Source organism: Fringilla coelebs (genome assembly GCF_963513975.1).
Source record: "Fringilla coelebs genome assembly, chromosome: 2".
NCBI classification, from domain to species: domain Eukaryota; kingdom Metazoa; phylum Chordata; class Aves; order Passeriformes; family Fringillidae; genus Fringilla; species Fringilla coelebs.
In genome coordinates, this window is record NC_140029.1 from 25063885 (window position 1) to 25087893 (window position 24009).

Genomic DNA, 24009 nt, shown 5'->3' on the forward strand with positions numbered 1-24009 from the left:
AGTATGTTCTTTTGTGGGAAAGACCTGTGACTGAAGTACTTCACAACTCTTAAGCTTGTGAACGAAGGACACAAGTTGGTCATTCCTAATTACTTCTGATTTGCAAAGCTTGTATAACAACCAGTGATATTAAGAATACTAACTATGGTTAATTTGCTTTATAGCTCATATGGCATGTTTGAGATTGTCTTAAAAATCTTACTGAGCACTAAACATTGTAAAACTTTGAACAAATGGACCAGGTCTATGAAACTGAAACACTCAAAGAGGAAAACTGGGTAAAGTTCACAGCACAGTATTTTCCCAGCCTACACTTCTTTACATCTTGTGTCATAAAATAACAAAGAAATCTGAGTCACTGGAATCCCTGGACAGAGTTCCCAGGCTTGGGTTTCCTTTGTAGTGCTCCCTGACACCGGGGCCCCGCTTTGCAGCCCACGCATCCACATCCACTCTACTTTCACCCTCTTTTGTTTCCAGAAGAGCTTCCTATCAAGTTTCAGGGATTTCTCTCTCACAGTCTTCCTTGTGTCCCTCTTTTTTACTCCTTAAGGAAAAAAAGAAGACCATATTTGCCATTTCTATTAACACTCCTGAGCCAAGGATCTTGTTCATCTCAGTGCATCATGCTGAGTTTTTTTCTAAGCACTGACACATCCTGGGAAGCAGAGAAAATTGCTCCCCTGTGAAGCCCAGTGTTGCTATAGCTGGACTGCTTCTCTTACCTGGGCATGTTTTCTTTTTTAGCCCTGCCTCCCTGACCTCTGCACATTGCATTGTGAGGGATAAATACATAAATACCTTCAAACAGAACTTGAACCTGCATTTCCATCGTGTACTCTCTTCAAGCTGCCCTGCCCTTCAGGCACCCTTACATTTTCCAACCAGTTTTTTCACTGGCCATGGGAAGGCAGGTAGATAGACCCCTGAACAAATCACCATGGCACAGTGCTAAGATGTGGGGCTGGGAGCCAAGAGAGAATGGTGAGTCTCTGCTGGGATGAGGAGTGAAATATTTGGTGGAGCTCAGTAAGGACATGGGTATTCTTCTATTTTTTCTAAGCAATGGAGCAAAAGCAAAGAGAAAACTCTTGCTATAGATAAAGGAGTAGGGAGAAATGTTTTATGTTAGTTTCTGGTTTTTTGTGATTGAGCCTGCTGGAACAAAGAGCTGCTCAAGGGAGGATTTGCTTCTCATCAGCCTCAGTGCAAACCAGAAGCAACAGCAGTTAAGGTGAATATAGGAACAGCAATGAAAATACAGTTTGAGACAGCAGTAACTTTTCAGAAGCTCTGTGTCAAGGTCTTGGAGTGCCCCCAGCTCACTACCTTTGAGCCCTGCTGTTTTCTTCCATATTCACAGCCTCATCATGACACTCAATCTAGCTCCAACAGCACCTTTGACTTTTTTCCTGGCTTGGAAGCTGTTCAAACTCAGTGAGGAACATTTCTTCCCACTCTTCCAGTGTGAAGCACTGAAATGCTTAACAATCCCAGTTCTTGGTGGATCCCTGCACAGCAGCCTCATCTGGCTTAGTTCTCTGCATAACAGAGCCTGCATTGAACATAGCTTTCTTACCCTTTCTGAGAGGTCCTTCACTACTCGTTTTTTCATGCTGTCTGGGGCATCTGGTTCAAGCTGCAGCTATATTAAAAAAAGGCACTGTCTGTTTCTGTCTTTGAAAATCCTAGTTTCCCATGGATCCAAGCCTTGGGCTTAATGTGAGAATGTCTAAATACTTCATGACTACAGGAAAAGGAAAACTAGAAACAGATGGATAGATAAACACTTTTTTTTTTTTCCTCAACAGGGTCATCCAGGCCAGCCTGGACCAAGGGGCAAACCAGGTCACGATGGCTGCAATGGGACAGCAGGTGACCCTGGTGATCCGGGAACTCCTGGATTCTCTGGTTTCCCTGGTAGCATTGTAAGTAGCTGGCAGTAAGTGAGTATCTGAAGCTAAGAGCATTGCTGGAGTGAGTTTGATTCACACGTGGGTTGGGTTAATGGGACATCTCTTAACAAAGGGAATGTGGGGATTTTTGGCCCAGCAGAGCGTTGGTGCAGACTCATCATGGACACACTGCACTGTGTTCAGTCACTGCATTGCAGCCAGGGCCACAAGGTCTGCTCAGAGCTATACCTGTCACACAGGTCTTGCAGAGAGAGTGCTGTAGGAAAACCTGTACAGCTTTAATCAACAGCAGTAAAATTATATTAAACTCAAAATTGTCAATGAAAGTATCCTTTTCCACCCTGCACCATGGCCATAGTGTTGGCTTTTCATGGTGAGATACACAGGATCATGCTGATGTGAGCAGTGGGGCTCCTGGATTTACATGGGCACATGTTGGCCCTGGGAAGCACAGCATAAGTTCTAGCTAGGAGGTGCTACCACATAATACCACTCACTGGTAATGTGGGGTTTCTCCCCAAAAATTTAGAAATTCATTCTTTTACATACTGTGAGGGTTTACACTTTTTTTTTCTAAACCATAAATTTCCAAAGCTAGGCATAGTCTCTACCTCTAAACTGCAGTATGTTTATGTACACTTACGAAAACACCAACAAATATTTTTCATCTCACTCTTAGCTGTTTACATGTTAGCAGAGATGGTGTGAGAGCTCACGTTGTGTTTTGGTTTTTTTGGTCACCTCCAGGGAGTCCAGGGGCCCAAGGGGCAGAAGGGGGAGCCGTACATAGTAGCGCCGGAGATCATCAGCCGACACAGGGTACGTCTGGAACTCCCCGCAGTTACTCTGGCCCAGGATGGTTTTTCAGACACATGATGGAGAGGAAATTCTTCTTATACTCTGATGGGCACATCCCAAGAGGCCCACTTTGATTTTGTGTAGGCTTTGAAAGGCAGCTTCTGCTTTCTCTGTTTGCAGCGAGGTTTATATGATGTCCAAGGGAAAAAATCTCAACTCTGTTATTTCCAAGGAATTTCAGCTTATAGGTGGATTGCAAAAGCACTGTACATGACATAGGTCAAGTATTTCCCTCTTTGTTCAATGACTACCTTTGTATCATGTATGGCAAAATCCTTTTCTTTGCCACTGGTTTGTGCATTGAATGATTCTGGTTACTATTAGCTCCTTTCCTGTAAAATTTTCATGCATGTGTTTGATTGACTTAGGGTAGAATATCCTTCAATATTTTATTTAGTTTTTTTAGTAAATCCCAAGTATTCCAATGGCTGCTTTTACTGTGTCTAATCCTTAAAGCTTGTTTTGTAATCACTTGCACCTTTTTATCATACATATATATTTATAATCTTGCATAATTTGAAGGTTTGAAAAAGAGATAAGACATTACTTATGTAGAGTATAAATTGTGGCTGATTGAAAAGCTGCAACTGAGCCATACTCAGCACAGAAGGGATCTGCTGACATTGTTTGTATGTGTTTTGTGCCAGCAGTAAGTGCCAAAATAGCTATTTCTCTTGACATATTTGTAAGTCGCCTGTATTTTTAGTGGAAACTTCTTTTCCTTTTAGAAACTCTTCAGATCTGCACTGTTAGCAATCAGGAGTGATTAAGTAATGTTTAAGAAATGCTCCACAATATTGTGGCCAAGGATGGATACTGACACCTGTATTCATTTCAGAAACTACTTGGTTCCACAAATTATTCTGTTAACTAAACCCAAATTAACTAGGTAGTTAAGATGCTACTCAAAATGATTGAAGGTGTTTGGCCTGAATAACACATTATTTATGTGTGTTGAAAGGTCTTTGGGCTAGAACATTTTTGGATTTAATTTCCAAAAACATTTCAGCATGTACTGAAGTTAAAATATGTGGTCACTGAAAACAGTATGTTCCAAATGCTTTTAGTGACTCAGAAGAGAATCAAAATGATTCAGTAATTCCCATGCAACTCACAGAAATGAGCTTGGACATTTCAGCTAAGGTTATAGCCCTAATTAAGCCACTGGTTAGTTAGGATTTTTCAACAAAAAAAATCGGTGTGGTCTGTTGTATAGTTCACCCTTGTAATTTGGATCCCTAACTTCATTGGCCAACTTTGTACCCTGCTACTTTATTGCATGCAATTATCTATAGAGTATGAAATCTTTATGGCCCACATTCAGTTATCCCAACATCTCTATGGAATGCATCTGTATGGAGGGGTTTGAGTAGCATTGCATGCTATAATTAGTTGTTTAAATGAGAAAAAAAACAGTAATGGATAAAAAATATTTTATTCAATGTTGTATATAGAATTTATTGGATTTTTACTTCTTTGTTTTTGTTTTGGTTTTTTTTTAGGGAGATCCTGGGGATTCAGGGATCATTGGTTTTCCAGTAAGTAGCATTACAGTGGATGTGATAAAGTGTCAACAGTAACTAATATCAGAACATTTATTGATAGTTGGTGGATTTTTTTATTTAAAGGGACCTCCGGGTACGCTGGGTATTCAAGGACCTATTGGTCCAAGAGGACAGCGAGGAAGACCAGTAAGTAAATTAAAATTATGTTCTCTGGAAAATTAACCAAACAGAAGAATTATCTCAGCAAGTTCCATTATGTTGGATTGTAACCTAGGTTAGAAATAGCAAGAAGGTGTCAATGGACATTAGACCTTTTAAAAAGCACAGTGAGACACTGAGGGATGAATATTGCATGAAGAGGTATAGGGGGGCTGTCAGAAGCTTTTGATTCATATTGTATTTTTTTGGCCTCCTTAGAACATCTCCCTACACTGAGTTATCAGAATGACTTGAATGTGTTACCTTTTCTGCTCACAAAGGACATGTATATTAGCTCTCTGTACTTCCCACAGGAGGTTGAATGGTATTTAGAATGCAATTTTAAACTATTTTTCTGTGATTTTTTTTTCCAAAATCGCCATTTACAGCACTGATGTTGACAATTGTTGCAGAATAGTTCTTTGAGAAGACTATGTTCTCTCCAGACACAGTTTCTACACTTCTTATTTCCATGGTTAATAGTTTCATGGGTGAGAAGCATGTATTCAAATTCAATAGATCTCATTTTCTTTAGGCTTCTTTTATTTTCCTCTAACACAACTTCATAGCATTTACTTTTTTCATTTGCTTTGTCAAAATTTACTTTGGACCCACTTTACATCCCTGATCTGAGGGGAAAAAAATTCATCTGGGGCTTCTCGCTCACAGCCTTCATAGCTGTTTTCAGGAACACCCTCCTACCCACCAGCCCCAAAAAACCCAAACTAAACAAAACAAAAACAAAATCCACAGTATGCTAAGCCTTTCAAAGTTAATTTTCTGCACTGGCCTGTTTTATCACCTGGAGTAAACTGCACCTTTTCTTTCTCACTGGTCATCCTGAAGGAGAATCAGTTCTTTAGTTAACCCCTTCTTTAGAGCAAACCCACAGAAGTTCATGAGCTTCACACAGGAGCCCAGCCTGCAGTGACTCATATTCCCAGTGCTCTTTCTGGGATATTAGGAATGCTGTGAACCATACATTATTGGAGCCTCTGTCTTGGGAAGGTCCCACAACCACATCCCTCTGGTTACCATATTGGCAACATCTCTTTTGAGCAAAATGCTTCCAGCTTTATTTACTGCCTCTAAAGCTATGACTCACCTGTGAGAGAGACCCATGAGCACATCACAGGTGTGAGTTTGCATCAGTGCTCTTGTGTAGGTGCTGGGTAGTGCAGGAAGGCAGCCTGGCTCCCCCAGGGCCCTGCAGGCTCTCCAGGCTAGGGGGTTCCCTGTGCAGTGCATCTGCCCAGTAGGTCAGGCAGTAGTTCACAAATTACTCGAGTCACCAAAAGTGCTTCAAAAGCAGGGGTTTTTTCAGAACAAAACAAAGGTATATTGCAAGGCAGAGGTGCCTAAAAAGTTCAGGTCTCACCTGAATGTTACTATCTTTCCTTGCAGGTTAGACTTGCTTTGCTTTCTGCAGTTAACATCCTCTTTCAGGGCTCAGTAGGTGGACAGTTCCATCTGCAACCTTTTCTCCTTTCTGTGTCACTCATTCACCATGAGCTGAGCAGCTCATGCTTCTTATTCACCCCAGTTTTCCCTGCTTTGACAGAGTTTTTAATGTGTAAAGCCCTTTGGAGCCTGTTAACTACCATAGCTGACTGAAGCAAGGGAGGTTGTCTCTTCAATTAATGGCTTTCCTGCCTCTTGTAAGGCTCTGTCAGATGTATTTCCTGTTTTAGTTTGATTTTCCATCATCTTCCTTTGATTTCATTCTGCACAATCCCAGGTAGGTAATCTGAGATGCCTCTGGTAGTTCAGCCCCCTTACAGACCAATACAGTACCAAAACTGCAGCCCAGTGAAGCACTTAAAGATGTGCTTAGCTTTAGGTATGAGCTTAAAATGTTGCTTAGTCAGGATCCAAGAGCACAAGTTCTTATTACCTGGAAAAATGAGTTTTCATTAGATTAGGCTGGGTAACTGTCAGTCTGCTCAGAAAGATTACAAGGTGACTTAGGAAGGTATTTTTTCAGAACAGTAAATCCAGCTAATGTAGTAACAATGGCACATGGGATGCTGAGGAATACACTCCCTACTAAATAAATACTTATGTTTCAGCCAGAGGGTAACCAACCTCCTGCATGCATTGATTAGAAAGCAACAAGTAACTTGCTCTCCCCTCTTGTGCTTCCCCAGGGACCACCAGGACCCCCAGGGCCCCCAGGACCACAAGTAAGTCTTTGTGTCAGAGTTGTTGATGTTGATTTTGTGTTGCTGAGGTTAATCCAAGACCTACTTGAAGGCAGTAAAAGAAAGTACCATGGGCAGCACGAAAGACTGTGTAGCACAAGACTTTCTGTGTTGGCTGCATACCATGGGAAGTTAATCTTACACTGGGATCACCTACCCTGAAAAGATTAGAGCCAGATTTAATTTGCTACTGTAGTCACAGTAGCTTCCCATGAACAGAGAATCCTTGCAGTTTTCACAATACTCAATTTTATCTCCATGGAAAACATATATTACTTCATTGTTCCAGCCTATTTAGGTGTTTTTATTTAGCATTCAAGGCTATTAAAAATCTTTCAGAAGAAATGCTTGATCTTTTCATGACATTACTCGTGGATGACTCAAAGAAGAACTGGTAGCATGGTATTTTAAACAGTTGTCTTTATAAAAGTTTGGGTCTGTAAAATTACTTCTAAATCTATAAAAATACTTCAAGGTAAGCCCAGGCTATTGTTTGATTGCATTCTTCAGTGGTGTCGCACAGATTTGTAAGCCTGGAAAAGCCTTTAAATTTGAATTTTATATTAGATTAGAGCTGTACACTTGGTAAACATTGACCTGTTGTTTTTGCAGGGCAACAGGGGCCTTGGCTTCTATGGAGAAAAAGGTGAACAGGTAAAGGAAAACTAATGGATTAATATCACTATTAAAGGGCAGGTGGATGTTTTCTGCTATTTATAAATTAACATACTTTAAATACTCTCTTCATTTGCAATTGCATTATATAATTATAAGAGAAAGATGAAGTATAGGTCTGAAAGTAATTATAATCTCTGTAAGGGACATCACAGCTGAACTAACCCATATATATGTCTAGGTCTCTCTGTGCCCTCATTTACACTGACACAGAGGTAACACTTCTGAAATGTACAAAGCCAGACAACTTTATGCAATGCTGGAATCTTTGCTGTTGTTGTGAAAACACACAGGGCAAGAGCAAGTACTGTTACATGTTAACCCAGCACAAAATTAATTTAACTTGCCACAAATTTATCTGGTATGGTTGTATATGGCTTAGAACCACACTCCCAGCAGGGGCAGATCTGTGCTGCTCCTTTGGAGTGTCCTAGAGCCTCTGCTGATCAACTTGACCAGGTACTAGAGCTGTTGGTAAATGTTCCTTTGTGTTTTCCCTGCAGGGCCCCCCAGGTCCTCCAGGTCCACCTGGGCTTCCTACAAGAGAACTGACAGGTGTCCCCCCTGACAAGCACAAGGTAACGAAGAGAGTATTCTTCTAAAATAAAAAAGGAACTAGGAGCTCTGAACTACCAAAACTAAAATACTGTGCAAACATGCTTTAACATATAGAACTTCAATATATCAAAAGAGAAATCTGCTACTTTCACAAACTTGGATCATACCAAATTTATTGAAACTGTGGTGGCTAAAGTAATTCAGAAAGTATTTCTCAAGTTTAGAGGTGCCTTTGGCAAACTTGTTCTTTTTGTTTAAGCGTGCAGCTACTGGCCATGACTCACATCTCATTTTACAAGCAGAAATGCCTGCTGAGAAACCATTACTGTGTTTGTTTTGATAACTAATCTATGTGATGCAGATATTTATATACTTAGAGTTAAGGTTTATTCTTACATATTGGAGAAATCCCCACATGCAAGATGCAGTTTATTCTCATCTGCTGCTCCTTGCTGGGAGCAGAGGCAGTCATACCCTGTATGTGTGTGTTCTGTATCGACACCAGCCTCCAGACCAGTTATTTTTCGTCCTGTATTTGAAGTTAGAAAGTTTATGTGGCTCATTCGATTTCTGCAGTAAGATGAGTGAATTGCTATGATACTGGAAGATCTAAAAACACCTTTAAGACTCTGCAGTCTGCCCTAAATAATGTACACGCTGAGATTTTTATGACTAAGCAGACACCCACATTGAGCTACTTAGCTGGAGAGTTGTTATATTCAATGGAGATGTCATCAATATAGAGAGTGAAATTTAGGCTGTGATTTGTCTTACCCTAACTGGTGCTCTTGATCAAATAATTCATAGATAATCAGTAGGTAAAAATGGGAGAGTGTGCATTTATTCATCAGCATTCCTTTGGCACTCAGCACCCAGACATCTCATGAACAAGCCTGGAAAGAGCTGGACATTGACATGCCTAGAGACCTTTTCAGAAAAATTATCAAGTATTTCTTTAAAGAGCAACTTCAAAAACTTACCATAAAAGCATTAATACAAGAAGTGTATGAATAAAGAACAGTACAAGAGTAGTGTTTTTTCTCTTGATCAGTCACTTTGCATTGCAGGCCTGTAATAGTTTATGAAACATAAGTGGGAATGCCAAGCCTATCTGAATACTTTTTTTTTCTTTATTGTTAGGGTGAAAGAGGAGACCCTGGACCAAGAGGGGAAGCTGGAGTTCCAGTAAGTCACATGGAGAAGAACAAAGTCAAATAATAATATTGGAGTTAATACCTGTGTGCTCTTCACTGATGTGATGCAATATAGATATGGAGCAATATAGATGTGTTATAAGCAGAGACACCAGTTCTAATGCTTCAGAAAAATGGAACAACTTGATGTGTAATAACTCCACAGTACAATCAGTTGTTCTCTTACTGGTTTACTGAAGTAAGACTTTCCCTCACAAATTTTTAATTTTAGTTCTAATTATTGATAAATCTCCTACTTATTCTTCTGATCTATGTCTTAAAATTTCACTGTATTTCATTCAATAAGAACATGCTGTATTTTTAATCCTTTTTAGCCTACTGTCCAACACATACAAACTTTTTGTCTCATGCTTTTTTAGATCTGTTGAGTAAGTGGGCAGTAATCCCATATGTTGCTGTATTTTGTAAAGCTGTCAACCAGCTTGACTGAACATGGTTTAGTTATAACTCACAGACAACCTCTAGACTGAGTAAATAGCTTGGCCATTGAGGGGTTTCTTCTGACTTCCCAGAGGGGTTTAAAACTGAGTCTTTACTAAGCAGGGATGCCTCGCTGAGCATTTTGCAGAGCTTTATTTTCTCAGATGGTCTGGTCAGCAGCTCCACAAGGTTATGGGAGAAGGTCACATTGTGAGCCCTGATGCCCTCCATCTGTGGTTGCTAGCCAGTTGTTCAGCTGCTGATCATATTCTACACATGTAGGAATTTTTTTTACTCATTAGAAAAACTGTAATTATATGCTGATGTAGCAGAAGGGGATATGTGCTTCTCCCCTTCTTTTGTTTAGTACAGTAGGATGCATAGCAGCGTGCCTGTGTTTGCCAAATAGCTCTCTAAAGCCACAGTTTGGGCATAAGCTGAGTTGCTTAATTGGTTGTATAGCAGAATAATTACTTTGGCTCTTCTTCAGAGCTGCAGACACAGAAGAAATAAAGGAGATGATAGGAGGGAGACACTGTCCTCTCTCTAATGGCCTGCTCCTGCTATTGTAATGAAGCAAGCATGTTACACTTAATTAAAAGGACAACAGTTCTTTCACATGCAGCTATTATTAGATTATGCTTGTGTTACAATGATGCTTTCTTCCTGTTTAGCTTCCATAAAACAGTGTTGCAATTTTTTTGTACATAATGAATAAGTACATTGAACTGAAGTGCAATCTTTCCTAGGGTGTTCTTCTCTTTCCTCTCGAAAAAGGTGAAGAAGGGGTAATGGGCTACCCAGGACAAAGGGTGAGTCGCTCATTAAAGGTGGAGTTCACTCAGCTGAGTGGGTGGATCTGAGCTGAGAGTTTGCCTTCTGGAACAAAACACAGATGAAAAAATCATAGAAGTTATAGTTCTTCAGATCAATAGGTTTGGCCAGCTCAGAACTGCCTGAAGCAGGAAAGCAAAAAGGCCATTTTGAAATGGTGGTGGGAGGAGGCCCCCACAGGACTCCCAGGTGTGCCAAAGAATGGCAAGGTATGCCTGTGCCATCACTGGGAAGCCTTGTGCATCTCTCACCTGAAGCTGTGCTTACTAACCAGAGCTGCTGTCCTGGTCCTCAGCACAGACTGTACTTCACTGTTCCCATCTGAGCTGTCTGCAGACCATGGTTAACAAACATGAGTCTGACTCCACTTCCTTGTGGACTCAAGCAAAAGTCAATCTAAATGCTTGCTTAAAGCATCCAAGACTGCTTGTTTTGGAGCAGTGTTTCTGAAGTGCTTAAATGGAGTGAGAACAGTACTGAGAATACATTTTTTTTAAAAATCTCAGTCATCTTTATAATCTTATGGTCAATTTACAAAGTATTGATTAAGGGAGAAAAAAATATATAATACCAGATTAGATTTCAGACTTGTACTGTTTGCACCATACAAAAATCTAATTGAAAACATATCTGAAGTGTAACTCAGAGTTTCAAGCTGTTAGATTTATTTTGTCTAAGAAATAATAATGGTTCTTTGCCACAAGGATGTTAGAATGTCACTTTATTTTGTTAATTTTATTGTATCTTCATAGGGTCTACCTGGCATCACTGGTTTCCCAGGACTCAGTGGAGAAAGAGTGAGTATTTCATACAAGACTGTGGTTTCTAACACATATGAAGACAATCTGTCTGAAAAGTAAACTGTAAAGGACAAATTCTGCCTGCAATTACACTAGCTGTAGTCTAACAGATATCATCTGGGTTCATCCATCATTCTAATTTTGGGTCAGTTATTTTTCTCATCAGTGAGGCAAAAAAAATTACCCTGTGATTAAAGTCCAGTTTTGCTTAAACCATGAGCATCTTTTGAGACCATTACAGGGAAGTATCACTTTCATTGTTCTAATTACTGTGATTATGATTTCTGTCATTTTCTTGCTACAAGCAGAAGCTTTTCTGAATAGCTTTCTGCAGATGTACAGTTATCTTGCATATCACAAAGGGAGAAGAGATGGAAACTGATAAATATACCAGTTAAATCTCTGTCCCCATGGAAACACACCCAAATATTTAAAATAGCATTCTGTCAGACAGAGACTTTCTGTTTGGTCTCAGAAAAAGGCTTCTTCAGTCAGCATTAGAAATCACTTCCATGAGGTAAATAGCTGTGGGTTGCACGATGTTTCCATGCTTTGCCATCTTTAGTTGTTTAAAGATTTGTCCTGCCACCAAGGCATAACAATAATAACATGAAACACATGGGACATGAAAGTACACGAAATCTAAAAACTAACATTTGCACAGCTATTCAGTCCTGGTGGTGTGGAAGGGCATTGCTATTAGTGATACATACATGGACAGGCTGATGCAAAACCCATTAAAGCCCACTGGGTGACCTTAACATGGGTTCATGCTCCAGTCAGAAGTGAGCACTGGCTGCTCCTTTTTGAGGATGAATCTTGACAATAATTGTAGCAGAATGGACATTGGTTTGGATGGACTGTCATTGTATAACGTGTGTGTGAGAGGGGACACCCTATTCTATGTGCTATTCACAACTTCCTTTTTGTTGACTTTTGAGTGATTTTATTCTTGAGAAAGAAAGAAGGGTGATTAAGTCCTGCTAGCACACAGATGAAGTTGCAGTTGAGCAGGAAGCTGCTGGCTTTGCTTTTAGAGCGCCAGCTCCACCTAGTGTAAAGAGATTTTACACCTGATAATCAAGAGGCTCTTTTTCCAGTGGTGAGGTGTACACTTGCCATTATGGAAAAGCCTCTGAAACATGATTGGGTTTGCAGCATCTGATTGAGAGCTGTGGTACTTTTAGTGCTTCAAAACTACTTCAAGAATGACTTACAGAGCTGGTTATTAACACTGAAGTTTTGGGTAAGAGTTGTACCCACTGTAAAACTTGAGAGATGCTGAGATTTTAAAAAACTGACTAATAATCTGAGCATGAATTATACACAACCACTGTGTTAATTGACATCAGTTGTTGATCTGGCCACTGTTTTCTACTAAAAGCACACCTTTTTAACACCAGTCTCTTTCCAGAGTACATATAAACGTTTTCTGTAGACAACAAATGTTGTCGAAGAGCTGAGTAAAGCACACAGAAAAGAGATCAGCATCTCTGAAATCTGTCTGCTTCTGAGTTCTTCTCATTCAGCCCTTCTTCAGCCAAACAGTCTCCAGCCACCTGGAAAAGAGCAAAAAGGACCAGCAAAAAGGACCTGTGTACTCCAGTGCTATTTCACTGCTCACTGTTCCCATTCCAGTGAAAATATGTCTACTTATAATGATTCTGACTTTTAGTTTAGTTTTCCTGCAGCAGGCTGCTGTGGTCTGACTGCCTAGCCCATGTGTCTCAGGGTCAACTGGCATGGAGGGGATCCCCTTTTCTCCTCCTGCACCCTGCAGCATCCCTGGAATGATGTGAGTGTGGGTGCTCCTTCCATCTGCACCACTGCTGGGGTGACAGAGCCTGCAGCACAGCAGGTTCCTCTGGCCTTTGGCAAGAGTTAGGCTTGGTCCAAGAGATGGGACAGCAAACCACAGGGAACCTTATTGGTGTTACAGGAATTGCTACAGACCAAATAATTTTAGTCTCTCTTTGACAAAGGAAAAGTCAATTGTTTTTATGTGTATTACAGGGTATCCCAGGATATGATGGTCCACCCGGTGGCCACGGTCCCCGAGGAAGCAAGGTGCTGCTTGACTTTCACTTGCTAGAAGCAAGAAGCCAGATTGTCATTTTGCCTTCTTTCCTTTTCTGTCATCATGCAGTAACAATTGTGTCTGCTGTCATTGTAGAACCGGTTATGTGGTTTGTTAATTTGATATCTTTGAGGTTTCTGAAACGTTGTGTCAGTGCCTTTGGGAGTTTGGGCGTTTGTGTTTCATGGGGACACTTCTTCATTTTAAAATAAATTCTCCATAACAATGTGCTTGGGTGTGATACTTCAACTTCTGTTGACAGGGGGAGCCTGGCGAGATGGGTCCTCCAGGGCCAGATTCCTATTTTCCTTCCCGCATCCCAAGGAAAGGTACATCTTCTTTGCTCAGACTGTTTATCTTAGCTGTTTTACTGCCTTCTGCATAGATCAAAAGCATGACATTCTAAGAATTCAACTCCTAAAAAAAATGTGTTTGCTAAAGTGTTCCAGAAGCTGTAATTGCCTTCCAAGAGAGTGCCCTAATCACCTTTCTGCAGGCAGGTGGTTTCTTTGTCTCTCCTGCTGAGCTGGATTGCTATACAAAAGGCTTCCATGCATGCCTGTGTCCACAGAGAAGAAGCAAGCTAAAAAGCGTGTGACTTTGTTGTCCAGCGAAAGGAAGAATGGGAGTCTGTCTTCTGTGTCCTGGTTCAGACTTTGGATAAAGCACAGTTGTGGCAGCACAGCAGAGAGCATTCTTGTCATCTAATAGAAAGACAGACAGACAGAAAAAAGAAAAAGAAAAAGAAAAAGAAAAGAAAGAAAGAAAGAAAGAAAGGAAGAAAGGAAGGAAGAAAAAGAAATCCGCACATTTAAAAAGCCTTGAGGAATATAAGAGTATTTTTTTCCTTTTCAAAATTGACAAATTTCCATTGCAATCTTTTCACTAAGTTTGTAGCACCCAGTGATAGCTGTTCTGCAGAGCTGTAGTGGCTCTGTATGGCTAGACTAGAAACACATAAAAGGTGATAGCAGTTTGCCAAGGCCAAAACTATTCAAGGGAAGGTGCCAGCAAACAGCAAGAGTGATCACATGCCATTGCCTTGGCCTTTGTCCTCATACCACAGAGTTTAGTAGTCTTGTTGAAAGCCAGAGAGACTAGCAGTGAATGGTTCCCTTCCTCCCAGAGAAAGGGGGCAAGAGGCCCAAAACATTGGTCAGATCACCCCGAATACCCTGCCAGCCTTTTAGAAGCAGGAGGGACTGTGTAGAGAGAGAAAGAAGCAGGCAGAGGGTGAGGACACCACGTCCTCTACTATCTTTGATCTACTATCACTGATCTTTGACAAGAGCATGGTATTTTCTGCAGGCAGTAGCTGGGCTGGGCCCAGATGCTTTTGGAAGCAAAGGAAAGCTCACATATCACACATCTGTTACAGTAGAAACTTCCTGTAGGAAAAAGAGGGGCTCTCCTCAGACAGCTGCTCTTCTGTGCTTCCCAGGAGCGATGTAGCTGCATATCAGTAAAAGGTGAAAGATACTATCCTGCTTCCTGGGCTTGGTGGCTCCACACTATTCCTGTCAGTCTAAAGCTACGTTTTTGAAACTGTTGTGAACTCTACTATTCCAAAGCACTGAAGATTCTAATATTTCTTTTTTTACAAAGAGCAGCATCACAGTAACACATTTGGTGGAATTGGGGATGTTTTTCAGGTGCAAGAGGTGATCCAGGTTTCCCAGGTGTTTCTGGACTCCCAGGAGACAGAGGAGATGAGGGAGATCGTGGATTGCCTGGTCTTCCTGGATTTTCTGATGGTAATGCCCCAGCAGTACATGTTCTAACAGCTTAACTTTATAGAGAGTTTCACTGACACAGGGTCACAGTGGGGAAAATCTTTATGGTGATCATATGACAGTGCATAGTAGTATATAATAACTGGGGGGGCAAAGAATGAGAGGAGCTTTTTCCTTTGGACCAGTGGGACTCTTGCAGAATTACTGAAGTAGAGATGATGACAGTGCCTTGTTTCTGTAACTGCTATTGATTTGCTCAAGTGAAAAGTGCAGTTACCATTTTTGCTCCATGCTAAGCATGCCTGTTTTTCCATGCATGTTAGATGCAATTGTATGGACTTTCTCTTCTGTTACATCACAGAAGAGAAAGCTCATACATCTTTGGGCAGCACTGTTAAGGAATTGCTTTGAACTTCTTCCCTGGCTCTGTTTCAGCGGATGGGGATAAGCCAGGCTTGCCTGGAGAAATGGGACCGAAAGGTGAAAAGGGTGAAATTGGATCTCCTGCTTATTTTGCGGGACCGCCCGGGCTTCCTGGTAAGGATGGCGCACCTGGAATTCGCGGTCCACCTGGTCCCGTTGGAGCCCCTGGTAAGTGCAAAACCAGAGATGATGAGAACTCTCAGGAACATCTTTGATTATTTTAAAGACAGCTGCTGGCAGGGCAAAGTGAGACATTTGCAGAATGAAATGAAATGAAATGAAATGAAATGAAATGAAATGAAATTAAATTAAATTAAATTAAATTAAATTAAATTAAATTAAATTAAAATTAAATGAGAGGTGGGGAGGACACACAGAGAAGTTCTTCACTCATCAGTGAAGAAAAGATTTGTGTGATTTTTAGGCAGTCCTGGCAACATTTGAAAGACTGAAGAAAAGGACGTGCAGGAGGTGATCCAGACCAGGTTATTTGTGCTAATGCAGAGTAGGTTGGGCTGAGAGGAGGAATTCAGTGTTAGAGAGAGCAAAGAATGTTGAGGATTTTCTGCCACAACAGATGGAAGTTACTGAGAATGAGTGTGAGAGGCTGTCAGAAGATGGAGAGAGGAGGAGAGAAGGGAGTACATCACAGCAGGCTGGGTTAGACAGGAAGTGACATTAGGGGAAACGGGAAAATGTGTTGCAACTCAAAGAAATAGGAATGAAAGAAAAAAATCTACAGTAGATGAATTTATATTTTTATTAAATTAAACTTCTAGGTCCTCTCTTTGGATTAAAAGGACGAGAGGGAACACCAGGTAGATTTGGTATACAAGGTTTTCCTGGGCCAAGAGGACAAAAAGGACCTAAAGGTAGGTAATAACAGATAACTCAAAAGATGATCTGCTGTTATGCATTATGTAAAACTCCACTGTGTTCAGTCTGGGTTTATTGAGCTGTGACGTGCATGACGACATGAATTTCATCTGGCATTAACATGACAAAGAAATGTTGTGTTGGATTCTTGTCAGGAAAAAAAAAAAAAACCTAGTAATTTTCTCAAGTATTTGACAAACTACTCAAATGTTCTCAAGTCTATATATAAGATGGATACAGCTCCACATATATTTGTTGTTGATAGAGCTTTCTTTCTTCTCATTCCAATTTTTTCCTTAGGTGAAGAAGGGGATTGCACTAGATGCCTTTTGGGTGAGGAACTCAGAAGGGGCTCTACTGGCCCCCGTGGCCCTCCTGGCTTTCCAGGAACCCCTGGCCAGCCTGGAAGGAAAGGAGAACCTGGTGATCAGGGACCACATGGTCTTCCTGGCTTCCCTGGAGCAAAAGTGAGATAGTTGGGTTTTTTTATTGCTTAGTTTTATATGCCTTAGTTTTATATGTCAATTTTATATGAAAAAAAAAATTCCAAATTCTCAAGCTATTCTCCATGGAAAAATGATTTTCCCTTCCTCCCTTCCTCCCTTCCTCCCTCCCTCCCTCCCTCCCTCCCTCCCTCCCTTCCTCCCTCCCTCCCTTCCTTCCATCTGAAGAAGGCAGAACCCTTTCAAACTGTTGTATTGAGTATGATTTGACCAGGGAAGGGGAGCAACTCCAGTAGTAACCTAAGGTTGTTGCTGATAGGATGCACATGTCAAACTGATAAAATGTAAGGCTCTTGTTCACAATATAGTCTTTGTAAAAAACACAGTTCAGTAACACTGAGGAAGGGGCTCCTAACAGCCTCTTTGTTGGTGGTACATAGAGGTGCTGTGCTGTGTGGTGTGCCAACTGCATCATGGCTCCTCACAGGCAGAACTGGCTTCAGTCAGTCACATCTCTCAAGTTTAGAATAAGTCCTTTGTAATGCTGACCCAAAAGCTGATTTTGTGTGTCAAAGAATTGTAGAATGCTTTTGGTTGGAAGGGACCTTAAAGATCACCCAGTTCCATACCCCTGCCATGGGATGGAACACCCTCCGCTAGACCAGGTTGCTCAGGACCCCATCCAAGTGTTCTTGGCCTAGAACATTTCCAGGGGTGGGGTATCCACAGCTCTTCTGGGTCTGTGTACCTGCTGCAGAGCCTCACCACCCTTACAGTAAAGGATTTCTTCCTAGTATCTAACCTAAAACTACTGTCTGTCAGTATAAAACCATTCCTCTTTTCCTACCACTACGTACCGTTGTAAACTCCAAAGATGTCAGAGCAAACATGTTTTCAATTAGTATTTTAGGATCTTCTGAACATCAAAAAACCAAGCTCACTCACAATTATCTAAAGTTTGGGATTTTTTAGAATTAAAATATAATGCATTAAACTTTGACTTTATTATGGCTGTATTAAAAAAAACCAGAAAAGGTAGATTTTTTTTTTTTAATTCAAAATACTTTTATGAAAAGCTGTACTTTCTAGAAGTCAATAAAAAATTGTCAGAAATATTTCCAAAAATATAATACTGATACTTTAGTTAAAACTTTGTAATTTCTACTAGGCTTTTTTGCTTTTGAGATTCTTCATCCCAAAATTTAAGTTACTGTAGAACAGAGAAAAGTATAAACATGTACAGACATAGCACAGCAAATTCAAAAAGTAAAACAATGTAGCTTATATATTCTTGGTCCATATTCTGGGGCAAAAATAATTCCATAATTTTTAAGCATGTTCAACAAGCTACATATGTGGATGATAAATACAATTAATCTTGATGAGATCTATGTCAGTTTAATTTCATTACATTGTTAAAATTACATTATCCCTTTATCCCAAGCAAAAGGATTTTTTTTCTGTGGAGAAAGAGAAATTAGAAACAGCTGTAAAATATTTTGAAAATATCTCCATGCTAAATTGTACTATACATAACAACTAAATCTTAAGAAAAAAAAATAGCAATGTGAAGATCATGCTATTAGTGCAGTGTTAATGCAGTAATTCAGCATTATTTTAAGTTCTTGAGATTTCTTTTGGGCTGACAAAAATCAATGTCCAAAAGAAATTACCACAGAGTACAGATTGCCTTCAGTAACATTAAAATGTAATTTTCAAATATGTCCCAGGTAAAACAGAATGCTTATAATCAAAACTAATCTTTTGACTAACAGAAGTGCAAACCTGCATTGTTGTGGTGACCTGCAGCTGAGATAGTTTTTATACATGCTTTTCACCCAGAATGTCAATAAAATACGGTGGTGACAAAGGCACACTTTTAAATAATATCTGGCACAGGAGTATTTTAAACAAAAAATAAATTTATCAGGTACATCCCTTTCATTCAGTGTCTGCCCTGGAATTCTGTAAGAGTTGGCTGAGGAAAACCTGACATGCATAGATTATATTTTAGTGATCATGAGTGTAATTATTCAGAGCTAAAGGTAACTGGCATAAAACAATCACTAGTGAATGATTGATTAAGTGATTTGATAATTTAATCCCTCTGTGCCCAAGGCCTTGTCTGGTAGATGAAGGTGGTGCTGCTTTTCAGCCCCAGAACAGTGCTTGAATGACAATCTGCTGCCAGCTGTGAGGTTGTTCTCCTTGGGAGTGGTGCACAGGAGGAATTGCATGTCAGTAGAACCCTAAGGTTTTTTCCAAGGTAGCAAAGAGTTGCTTGGGGCATTTTCTTTAGTGGCTAACACTGAGTAATTCACCAGATTTTTCTCCTTAGTCCTGATAGAACATACTAATAAAGGTTCTGCACAAGAGTGGGATTACTGAAGAGGAAATCATTCATGGAAAGTAACAGGAAACCAGTAAAATTTAAGGAGGCTTTTTTTTTTTCAAGCAGTACAGTAGAAATGCAAATCTTGATACTTATTTCTTAAGCAGTTCTGGTTTGGTTTTGATTTTTTTTTAATGTTTGTAACACCAGGGATTTTCGGGTCCAGCTGGATTTCCTGGACGGAAAGGAGAAAAGGGAGACTCTTTACATGTAACTACAAAAGGTAGAGTGAAAATTCTTATCACCTGTATTTTTCCTATTATTTATAGTATTAATGAAAGATTGGTCTCACAATGGGAGGTCTTCTTTAGGCACCAAAGGGATCCGAGGAGACCCTGGGCTGCCTGGAATCAGAGGTGAAGATGGTTTGCCCGGCAGAGACGGATTGGATGGTTTACCAGGACAGCCTGGCCTTCCGGTGAGCAACAGCAAATACACCAGACCCAGCTACTAGTGCACTTAATTCTGAGCAGTTGTGATCACCAGCCTGTCCTTCTCTCACAGATAATGATGCAAAACTAGACTGGGTTTGCTGGTTATTGATAAATTAAGCATCAGGTTTACTCTCCGGGTTTTTAGAATAATCTTTGATTTCCACTTTACTCAAACTAGAGGTAGTGTATGGTTCATTAGTAACTCCTTCTGTGTAGTCTGAGATTCTTTATGACTGAATTTCAATAGCTTTGCTACAACTGTGTTGAAGAAAAGCAAAATTTACTACCATTTTATGTTCTTAAAATGTACATTGTGTCATCATATTGCTTGATAGCAATTCGCCTAACTGTAGCTATCTAGAAATTAGACATGTAGTCTTTCTTCATTTTATAACTTCCTTCTATAGGCAAAATTAAATCCCTTGCAAGAAGAATTCCTGTGGCCCACCACAAATGATGTTTTGAACCACTGGGATGCTCATATATCATATTTGAAGATGGGCAAGGGCTCTACTAGGCACTCTAGACCACAGTACTTTTTCTACCAGTGAAGATGGTACTTTATATTGCTTCTGAAGAAAGAAAAGCATTCTCTAATGATGTTTATAAAATGTGATTCAATAGTGTACAAATATCACTGGAAGTGCAGACAGAGAAAAAATCTTTTGGGTGCCTTTTTATGTCAGCTTTCCTCAGAAATAAATGCCACAATGGAACATCTCTAACAATGCATTTGTCTCCCCAAATCAACTTGGAGCTTTTCAGGAAGGACCAGCAGCCCCTCCACAACACAGATTCATATTGCTCAAGTGCTTTTCATGGGCCAGCATTTTAATGCCCCTACATTAAAGTCAGGTTATTTCATAAATACTTTACTTTCTATGTTGATTAAAAGAGCTGGGATACAACACTTGAGAAATTACTGCCTATAAGATGTTGTTCATGAGAGCAGTTCGACTGTTTGAGTTGTTTCTCAGCAAAGTCAGGAGTGACCACCTCTGTTCACTTCCCACAGGGTGATGCTATCAGAGGTTTCCCTGGTGATCCTGGTTATCCAGGTGAATTGGGCCCAAAGGGCTTTCCAGGAGAAGCAGGCCTGCCAGGTGAAGGATTTCCTGGTCCAAAAGGCTTCCGGGGTCCTCCAGGTGACCAAGGACAAGCTGGAAGCCCAGGATCTCCAGGTCTGCCTGGTCTGCCAGGAGAGCCTGGCCAAGTAGGTAAGAGACACAACTCTGTCCTACATCAGAGCCATGGGAGAGCAGCTCTGAGTTGTGTGAAGCATTTAGCCAGCACACTGTTGAAAAGGGACAGCTTGGTGGGGGTTATGTGGGGTAAAAGGAAATGCTGGTATTGTCCAGAAATCTTAAAGAAGGAGATACTTCAGAAGTCCCAGTAGTTTCATGTCAGGTTTTGAAATAACAGGAATTAATGTGTTAGTGCCAGCAAGTAACATTTTTCAGGTTTCAAGCAGTTGGAGGCAAAGGAGCGATGTCCTGCCATTGGAAATCCCACAGGTGGTTTTCTCTGATTTTTCCCATCCAACATAATCTTTTAATTGACCGGGGAAAATCATGTTTCCACCCTTCAGAGCTCCTCATAGCATTTCTGCAGCTTTTCAAGTCCCTTCCAAGTGTAGCAATGCCAGGTATACATTCAGAAGGGCTCAAGCTCAGAGCTTTATTCCTCCACTTCAAGAAGCAGAATATTCAGAATATTCTGGCAGAATATTCAAGCTAAAGCAAGCACATGTCAACCTTACACAGTGCTTGGGACAGCCTCCTAACATGGACAGGATAGGTTTTAGGTCTGGATCTACTCAATATGTGGGTAGTGTTCAGTATATTACAGCAAATAATTTGTGTGGTATGTGTGCATAATACACAAGAGAATACATTATCTGCTGGTTTTCTAGGCATTTAGTTAGAATTGAGAACATTTTTGTCTTTTTGCAATTCTTCTCTTTTAGATAATAACTGTGTTTTCTAATTCTTTGCTCACAGACTGTGGGCAGGTCATTGAAGACTTTCCTAGAGGAGATGCAACTGAACCAATATGGTCAGGTACTGTACATACAAATGGCTTGAATATCTTTAGTATTATGCTGCTTTTATGGGTTGATACTTTCTTCTGATGACTGCTTTGGATGCTCTTGGTTGTAAACTGTTTGAACTTTAGGTCACAAATAAAAATGCATATACTCTATGTAGCTCTAAACTAAATTAATCAAATTTAACATTTTCTAAAATTATTGCACTTTTGTCTCTACAATTCAGAGATTCTTTATTTCATCACTCCTGAGTGTTTATTGTATGATTACTGTGCAATCTATAAAAACACTACCAGAAATCAAGGGCCCAAAAAAAATTTAGCAACTTTTTTTAGAGGAAGAACTTTGAGTGAAAATTTTCGGTGCCATATGACATGTAAGAAAAAAACATTAGATTTTTACAAAAATTAGCTTGATTGCTTCATGAGTATAAACCGCCCACAGGGAAACAAAGCATTTCTCTTATTCTGAAAAATACAGTAGGCTGGACTACCCTTCCTGTGCTGGTCCAACTGGACCTGCCACCATAACCCCTGTAAAACAGGCAGAAGAGCAGTTCTTGGGGTGGAGATCAGCTTGAGACCTCCCCTGAAAATGCCACACATAGCCTTTTTTTTTTTCCAATGAAGAATAAAATTTCTTTTCAAATTAGGACTTTGCTTGTTAATTTTCTTCACCTGTTTTAATGAAACTGGCTCAACTGCAGGCCCAGAGACATGGAGAGACAGTAGAGGAGCACGTATAGTGTGACCAACTTGGTTTTTTGTTTGCAGGTGCAGGCTGTGTAAGGCCACCAAAGGGATCCCAAGGAAGGCCAGGAGTGCCAGGAGCCACAGGTAATGTTTTGCCTTTACCCATATTGGGTTTCCCACATACACTGCATTTGAAGGGTATCTTGCCATATCAATTATAACTGAGCATTGGCAGACAGCAAGTTTTGGAAATTACTTTGGAGCACAGCATTAACCTGACCCTGCAGAGAGATCTAAGCAGTGTGCAGCCCAGGTGACTTCACCATTCCTGAATGAAGCCTGCCTTTGCTAATGAGTGTCAGCCACGGAGCAGAAGGCAGAAAGGACAGCCCATTTGCTAATGAGTGTCAGCCACGAAGCAGAAGGCAGAAAGGACAGCCCATTTGCTATCCTCCACATGCAAGTAAGAGTCTACAGAGCCTACAGGTTTGGTGCTAGAGAGTGTACTGAGCTCTCAGGGCTGACTGCACACCTCACAAGGCAAATCCTGTCCTCTGAGAGCAGGGTGATAACAGGATTGGATGGAGGACTGGGACAGATGCTTCTCACTGCTCCCCTTCAAGTTTTGTACAGAGTTCCTTCAGCAAGTGTGAGCCCAGTGGTGCAGCTCAGGGCCAGGCTGTCTGACACAGCACCCATCTCTCTGTAGCCACACACACCTGCCCTGCAGAGCTGGTCCCTCCTAGCCCAGAGGGACCACCTGGTCATCCTGGGCCTCCCCACCCCTGAGGGTTCCCCACCTCTGAGCTGTGTTTGTTCTCCATCCTGCAAAGGGCCCTACAGGGGAGTATAAACACCCCTCTCCTTTAAACAAAAAGGGGCACCCGTGGATGTGACAGTTTAGTCAGAGAGGGAGAAGCCAGATAAACTTTCCCAGGAATCGTTGTGGGGAGTTTTGAGAAGGCTGAGAGAAAGAATTACAACAGTCTTGCAGCTGGTGTGTTGAACAGTGGTTTTTTCATAAGATGTTTACCAAAGGGTGTCTTAATTAGCCAGTGGTGTGGCAGGGTGTTGGTTAAATGACCAGTCAGGTCCACCTGTATCAGAACAGTGTATAAAATAATGGGTTTGTAATAAACTCAGATTTGCCTTCTGAAGAGACCTAGAGTCCATATGTCACATCACCCCCATTCCTGACTCAGTAGTGACACACCTCCTTCCAAGAGGAGGAGCAGGTGAGGACAGAGCCCGAGGGACCGTGTGAGATAGAATTGAGACACATGGGCAAGGTGTGCTGGGTGGTCATAATGACTGACCTTGAAGGGGAAATGTCTGACCAGCACTGATAGTTCCTATAAACTTATGTACTCCCAGCCTAGGCAATGAAACTGTTTTTCAATAAATCCTTCTCATCACCAGCTGTAAAGACACTGACAAAAAACATAGCTGGGTCCTTCAGATTTTGGTAAATGTAAAATTCTTGATGCATCTGTTTCTGTGCTTTAGCCAGGTTTAGAGATCTGGAGTATAAATTTTAAGATCAAGCTCTTTTTTTTTTTTTTTTCAGCACCAGGTTTATTATGACATCATGGATTGATTAATTGATTTATCACAGACTAATTCATCTTAGAAGGAAACATTTTATCTCTGTTGAAAGATTATCTGTGTTTCCTTAGTCCTAGTGCCTAAGTTTGTTGGTAGGATCATGGCTTC

At 40.8% G+C, this 24009-nt stretch overlaps 1 protein-coding gene across 4 annotated transcripts in view; it reads left to right on the forward strand.

Annotated features, from left to right (window-relative positions):
- Positions 1 to 24009, forward strand: part of COL4A2 (collagen type IV alpha 2 chain) — a 139822-nt gene that overhangs the window by 89470 nt on the left and 26343 nt on the right. For all 4 annotated transcript variants that reach the window (XM_084223454.1, XM_084223452.1, XM_084223453.1 and 1 more), the window contains exons 7-27: positions 1812 to 1928; positions 2664 to 2735; positions 4277 to 4312; positions 4403 to 4465; positions 6625 to 6660; positions 7291 to 7332; positions 7857 to 7931; positions 9052 to 9096; positions 10295 to 10357; positions 11132 to 11176; positions 13193 to 13246; positions 13519 to 13585; positions 14909 to 15010; positions 15425 to 15580; positions 16192 to 16284; positions 16589 to 16755; positions 19274 to 19346; positions 19435 to 19541; positions 20573 to 20774; positions 21558 to 21617; positions 22378 to 22440. In XM_084223454.1, coding sequence (XP_084079580.1) covers positions 1812 to 1928; positions 2664 to 2735; positions 4277 to 4312; positions 4403 to 4465; positions 6625 to 6660; positions 7291 to 7332; positions 7857 to 7931; positions 9052 to 9096; positions 10295 to 10357; positions 11132 to 11176; positions 13193 to 13246; positions 13519 to 13585; positions 14909 to 15010; positions 15425 to 15580; positions 16192 to 16284; positions 16589 to 16755; positions 19274 to 19346; positions 19435 to 19541; positions 20573 to 20774; positions 21558 to 21617; positions 22378 to 22440 — 1738 coding nt within the window. The remainder of the gene's footprint in view (positions 1 to 1811; positions 1929 to 2663; positions 2736 to 4276; positions 4313 to 4402; positions 4466 to 6624; positions 6661 to 7290; positions 7333 to 7856; positions 7932 to 9051; positions 9097 to 10294; positions 10358 to 11131; positions 11177 to 13192; positions 13247 to 13518; positions 13586 to 14908; positions 15011 to 15424; positions 15581 to 16191; positions 16285 to 16588; positions 16756 to 19273; positions 19347 to 19434; positions 19542 to 20572; positions 20775 to 21557; positions 21618 to 22377; positions 22441 to 24009) is intronic.